At 58.3% G+C, this 6,314-nt stretch overlaps 1 protein-coding gene across 1 annotated transcript; it reads left to right on the forward strand.

Annotated features, from left to right (window-relative positions):
* The first annotated feature begins 467 nt into the window (after nucleotides 1–467).
* On the forward strand, nucleotides 468–6,095 carry LOC143168008 (uncharacterized). Its single transcript, XM_076354043.1, has 7 exons — nucleotides 468–578; nucleotides 688–1,026; nucleotides 1,822–1,978; nucleotides 2,817–2,923; nucleotides 3,484–3,536; nucleotides 4,132–4,269; nucleotides 4,551–6,095. Exons 1-7 carry the CDS (start codon nucleotides 542–544, stop codon nucleotides 4,683–4,685), a joined length of 966 nt encoding a protein of 321 aa, XP_076210158.1. The 5' UTR covers nucleotides 468–541; the 3' UTR covers nucleotides 4,686–6,095.
* Nucleotides 6,096–6,314: the final 219 nt, after the last annotated feature.

Below are 6,314 nucleotides of genomic sequence, written 5' to 3' on the forward strand. Positions count from 1 at the left end.
GGCTGCGCAGGGACAGGAGGCTGGGGCTCCCCCTCTGCCTTTCCCACGGGGGGGATAGGGTGCCCATGCAGGAGCACTGCGCCACCCTCGCTGCCCAACCTGGGGGCACATTTGGGGCTCAGGGGGTCCCTGTGCAGGGCTGAGCCACCCCTCGAGAGGCAGATCCCCCTCTGGGTGCCCTGCCTGGCCAGAGAGGCTGGGCAGTGTGGCAGCGAGGCAGGGAGAGGCAGGACTGTAGCCCGCTGTGGGGGGGCCGTGCTGGGGGCAGAAAGGGGAGCCCCCGGGGCGGGGGCAGGAGTGGGGGCAGGAGCGGGACAGCAGGGCTGAGGGGACAGTGCGTGGCAGTGCTCTCGGTGGCAGGGGAGGCAGGAAGTTAGCTGAGACCAGAGGGAACAAGAAACATCACACTCGTGCTAAACCCACAGCAGCAACAGATTTGGTGTCCCGGGCAGAAGAGGAAGTGAAGCCCCAGAGACACAACGAAGAAGGAGCGTGAGGGGCAGGAGGGCTGCCCTGACGCGCAGCCCACGCCAGCCTGCCCATGAGGCTCCTGCTGCTCGCCTTGATGATGCTGCCAGGTAGGGCTGAGGGGACCCCTGGGGCTCAAGCCCCGCACTGGAATGGCCCCATGGGGCAGGAGGTGCCGGTGTGGCAGCAGCACTCCTGTGGCTCCCTGTGTCTCCGCAGGCTGCTGGGCGGTGAAGGGACCTGGCACTGTGTGGGGATTCCTGGGAGGGTCCCTCTCGGTGAACTGCACGTACCAACCCGGTCACGAGATGAAGCCAAAATTCTGGTGCAAGCCGGCATTTGTTTATACCTGTGCTGTTGACATCATCATCACCTCGGAGCAGCATCCCATGGTGTGGTGGGACCGATTCTCCATCCGGGACAACCGTATAGAGCGGGTGTTCATGGTCACCATGAAGGGCCTGACCAAGGAGGACGCGGGCACCTACCGCTGTGGGGTGCGAACAGGCATAACCAGTCGTGATGACAGTGACACTGTGAACGTGATCTTGTCCCCAGGTCAGTACTTGTGGGTCCCCCAGGTCCAGCGTTGGTTTGTCCCCCTCCAAGTGCTGGGAGCGGGGACTGCAGGGAGGGGTAGCCTGGAGGAGGTGGGTGCCCGGGCCCCGTGGGGTAGCCCCAGACTGTGTCACCAGGGCTTGGCAGTCAGCTGCCGTAGCAGGTGCCATCTTCACCCATTCCCCGTGCCCAGGTCTCACCACGGCCCCTTCTTGGTGCCCCAGGGTCAGCCACCGCCATCGCTGGGGTGCACCACCCTGCTCTCCGTGCTCCATCTTCCCCTCTCATCAGATCCTGCTAGCCCTGTCTTTGCTCTCCTTGCTTTATTTTATAACACCAGGGAGTTCCTCACCCCCCTATGCCGCCCCATTTCCCGCTGTGGGGCAGCCAGTGCCTGTGGGTACCAGGCCCTGGGCTTAGGGAACATCCCTCTCCGTCCCCTCGCCAGGGATGAGCCCCTGGGGTGGGACACTTACCTGGGCTCTTGTGTTGGTGCCGGGCTGGGCACAGGGTGCCCAGACCCCCTTCCTGCAGGGTGAACTCTGCTGCCTGTGCATGTGCGTGTGCACATTTCGGGGGGGGGGGGGGGGGACCGGGACCACGAAAAGCCTCCGGGGCAGGGGCAGGGGATTACAGCCCTCCCACCTCAAGGAGTGCGCTCTGGACGTGGCAGAGTGGACCCAGCTTCTCCTGGTGTGACGGTAAGTGGGTCACTTCTGTCTCGCTGCAAAACCCACAGCATTTTCCCCCACGGAGGCAGGGAGACCGACAGAGCCTCTCCTCTTTTTGTTACAGCTCCTTCTTCCTCCTCCCCGGCATCACCCTACACCCTGACCACTGAGCACCCCGATCTCACTAGCTCTGTATCAGCCCCCACACAGACAACTCCCCAGGGGGAAGCCATGCAACCAGGATCAAATCCCTCCCACCACGAAGGCTCCAGCCCTCCACAGTGAGTACCAGCTCCTGTTCGCAGCGGCCACCTCCCTCCATGAGGTCTCTGGGGCAGCTGGAGCCCTGCAACCCCCCAGGCTCTTCACATCTCCCTTAAGGATTCAGACCTCCTGCTTTTGCCTTTAGAGACCAGCGTTTCATCCTCTCAGCCAGCCACTCCACATGGAAAATAATCCCAGCGCCCCTGGTCGCTTGGCCCCGGCAAAGCCCTGCTTGTCCCATGTCAATCTTGCAGCTGAAGCAAGGCGCAGGTTATCACCATGTGACAAGTGGTTTCTCGCTGCAGCACTGACCCCGTTTCCTTCCCCAAAATTCAGAGGGACCATTTGCTTGTGAGAAACCAAGTGCTGGGCTGGGTCCTCTTCTGCTTTGTAGTCACGTGCAGCCTGGCAGAGATAGTTGAGAAAGCACGAGACCGAAGTGGCAGAGCTTCCTCCCTCCGCTCCTGCCTCTTGGAGGTGATGCAGGAAGGGGGCAAAGCTGAGGCTTCCCATCAGCACGCTCAAGGGGTAGCTGGCACACTGACCTTGCCTGGTTGCCCATTACAACAAGGTCAGCAAATAGTGGAGCTAAACCAGAGCAAAATTAGGTGCAGGAACTGATCCTTAAAATAGTGAAGACGCAGCAGCTCTCAGACCCGAGTGCCCCTTTGCTTCTGCAGTTTTCAGTTTGCTTTGCTCCGTGCCCAGCTTGCAGCCTAACCACCCCCACGCCCGATTCCTTTCCTCCCAAGGCAAACCCTGTCACCCACAGCAGCTCGCTGTGTGCCTGCTCCATGCTGGTTCCTCCTGAGTCTGCTTCCGAGAAGTGTGAGAACAGAAACTTTTTTCTTGCAGCTTGAACGTGATTGAGCACATCCTCACTCCAGGCATCGTAGTAGTTCTTCTTTTGCTTGCAGTTGCTGCTGGTGTTTTGGTAATGCTGTCCAGGAAGAGCAAGAAGGGTAAGTGAAGCTGTCACTGCCGCACACACGCTGTTTCTGCACCAGAGCCTGTCTTCTGCTATACTTGTTTTTTCCTCTATATTTCTTTTTTCTCTCCCATTCCCTCCCTGATCCATCCAGTTCCTGGGTCCGTCACTGAGACCTCCACCAAGGAGGTCTCCTTCCCCTGAGGGAGCGGTGCGACCATCCCACAGGTCTGATCCCCGTGGGAGTGGGGAATGGCAGCTCTCAGGATGGGTGCTGGCCAGCACGGCACCCACTTGAGTTTGTCTGGGCACCGTCAGCTTCTCCAGACGCACTCAGTTGCGTAGGCCAGGCTTGCACTAGGCTTGATGCAAAGTTTAAGGCCAGTGTGAAGGACGGAGAGGGACGGGAGGGGATGTCACCAGCTGGCGGGTGGGGTCTGGTTTTATTTGAAGAACTGCTCCAGTTTAGATGGTTGATGGGGCAACAGGTTCCCTTCCTGCTTTACAACGAGATTCACAGCAGCAGCGCAGTTTTTAATATGCTTTTTTTCCTCTGGTTTCACTCCTGTCTAACCATGTCTGTGCTTCATCCAGCCCTCTCCAGAGCCGCTATAGAGATGGACAGAACTCGCAGCGCATCGCATACAGTAAGGCAAACCGCATGAGGTCTTGGGATGGTGTGCTCCAAACTTGCCTGGGGACGGGAAACATTACATCCTGAGCTGAGCAAACGAGCTGCCAGATCCGTTTGCTTTCAGCCAGGTTCATGGCCCTTTAGGCTGGGAGGGATCTTTCGGGCTCCGTTCGCCAACAGAAAGACCAGGGATTTTGTGTGACTATCGCAGAGTGTTCCTGGGAAGGGAATTTAGGATTGAGCCAAGAGGTTTCTCCCCACGCCCCTCCAAGCACGGGAGCTGCTTCTCTGGGTGAAACAGTCTTGGGAACCTGCAGCAAAGCACACCTGAGGAGACTGTGGGGCAGCCGATCTTCGGTCGCTGCTTGGGAAGCATTTTCTAATGTTTTCTGCCAGCTTTCGAGGAGGGGCCGGTGTCACTAACCAGATTTCCCCTGGGGAATGTTGAGCCAGCCCTTGCTGCAGGTTAAATTTTCCCCCAGCGCTCCTGCAGCTGTCTCGGCTCTCATCAGGAAAGGCAGCAGGACGGGAGATGTTCCCACCCCTGCGGGCTGCAGGCAGGGGAGCAGCAGCAGGTTCAGAGCTCATCCCTCTCCTTGGTGTGTCAGGGAGCGGATGCCTTGAACTACGCAGACATTAACCACGGTGCGGGCACAGCCGAGAGCCAGTTGTACAGCAATGCCAAGGCTTTCCGCTGCTTGGCAAACACCACGACCGAATACGCAGAGGTCAAGCAGAGCAATAAGGTAGGAGAATGCAAAGCAGTGCCGAGCTCAAAGCGGTGGGTGGAAAGCCGGGGCGGGTGGGTGGCGGCGTGGGCAGCGGGATGGGTTGGGTGGGTAGGGAGGGGGCTGCAAAGGGACATGCCAAGCTGGGGTGCAAATGACCCTGGATAATGTAGGTGCCCTCTGCGGATCCCACGGCTGCTCCTGGGTGCTTAAAGCAGCTGAGAGAGGTTCCAGCAGATGGTGTTCCCCTGGATAAACCCCACAAAGGATGTTTTTTGTTTATCCCACTCCTTTCCCAGCGTTTGGAAGAGGAAAAAGAGGCTATATATGCCAGCGTGCGGAATTCCCTGCTGGAGCGGCAGGAGATCTACGCCAACATGCCGTCAGCCCCACAGCCCAGAGTAGAGCCCTACAGCGCAGCGCAGAGGGTGTGAGCCGGCACCCAGCCCCGCAGGCTGCTCCTGCTGCCGGCAGTGCCAGCAGGACACAGGCTGGCTTTCCGCTCAGGCAGGAGCTGGCTTGGCAGTGGAGCTGCTGCTCTCGTAGGCTTGGACGTTTCCTTGGAGCAACCTTGAAGAGGATGAGGTTGAGCCGGAGGTGCGGAGCGGGATGAGGATGAAATCATCCCTCTGCATTTGGAGACCTCACCCATATAGCAAGGATGCTGGGAATAAAAAACTACCCCTTGCATTGGGGTAGGCCAGTCCAGAGACCGGCCAGGCAGAGTGTGGAAGAGGCCGGTGGCGGGAGGTGAGGGTGGGCTGGGGGTGGCGGGTGAGCTGCCTGGCTCCCCGCACCTGGCACCCACCCTGCTTGCCCCTTTGGCTGCATTATTCACCTGGGCTGAAGCTCCCAAACCCATGGGTCGCCTCAGACTGACTTTTTTTCATGCTGATGCCAGGCAGAGCTAGCAGCTCCTGGGAAGCAGGACAGAGAGAAATGTTATATCCAAATGCATTTGTTATATCCAAATGCCAGGGGGACCTGGGTGGAGGGTGTGGTGCATTCGCGTCTCGGTGCAAAGGAGATGGCAAAGGTGCTCCTGTCCCTCCTGCGCGGCTGCTGGGAAGCAGCTCCCCTGACCCCCCTGGTCCCACAGCCGCCAGGGAGGTTTGCTTCTGCTCTCCGCCCCCCGACACCACCAAGGACCCCCCGCCTGGGAGTACACAGACGGGCTGTAACCGTGACCCTGCTCTTCTCTGCTTTGCTGATAATGTTTTCTGGCTCCCACTAAATACGTTCTACTGTGTAAAGTATCGCTCCTTTATCAGTGACAGCAACTGAGAATCTGATAGAATCTAATGCCATATTTGGCTGTATTTGTAGGGCAGTTTTCCACCTCGCTAAAGGGTTTATTGCAGAGTGTCGCCCCGAAAGCGGGTCCAGCCCCTCGCTGGTGCCCAGGCGGACTCTGGCAGCATGGGAACCCAGATCTTTAAGGGCAAGGACTCCACTGCTCCAGCACGAACCCGCAGCCCCACCGACGACTGCTGCGGCACCACTCTCTGCTGGGACGTCCCACGGGGCCGGGCTTTGGGCACGCTCTTGCCTCCTGTGTGCCTGTGCCCTCCTCTGTGCATATTCCCTCTGCTCCTGCCCAGCGCTGGGCAATTCATCCACTGTGACAACCCACTCCCCCAAAAAACAGGTCACGGGAGTGGGCATCTATTTGTGAGGCCGAGTCGAGTGTATTTCAAGGCTTCATTTTGGAGAGGATTCGTTAACGTTGTTCACTGCTGCAAAGCTTTGTTTCAGTATTTTTATAATCATTTTATTCGAGAAGCCATGTGGAGCATCCCTGCTCTGTCAAAACCAAAGGCAGCTGGAAGTAAATGTCTGTGGTACGACAGCTGTGGTTATTCCTGTAGGTTATTCCTATATAAGCTTATATTCCTATATAAGCAAAATTCCTCCTGTGTTCGGTCAGGAGGTGGGATCCCTCCTTCCCACCCTGCACAAGGCTGGGCTTCAGAGGAGGGAGCAAAGGGGAACAAACAGCGACGGCGCAGACAAGCATCGCTGAGATTTGTAATGAAAACATGCATCCAGCCGGATTCCAGCCA

The sequence above is a fragment of the Aptenodytes patagonicus genome, chromosome 16, assembly GCF_965638725.1.
Source record: "Aptenodytes patagonicus chromosome 16, bAptPat1.pri.cur, whole genome shotgun sequence".
In the NCBI taxonomy this organism is placed as follows: Eukaryota; Metazoa; Chordata; class Aves; order Sphenisciformes; family Spheniscidae; genus Aptenodytes; species Aptenodytes patagonicus.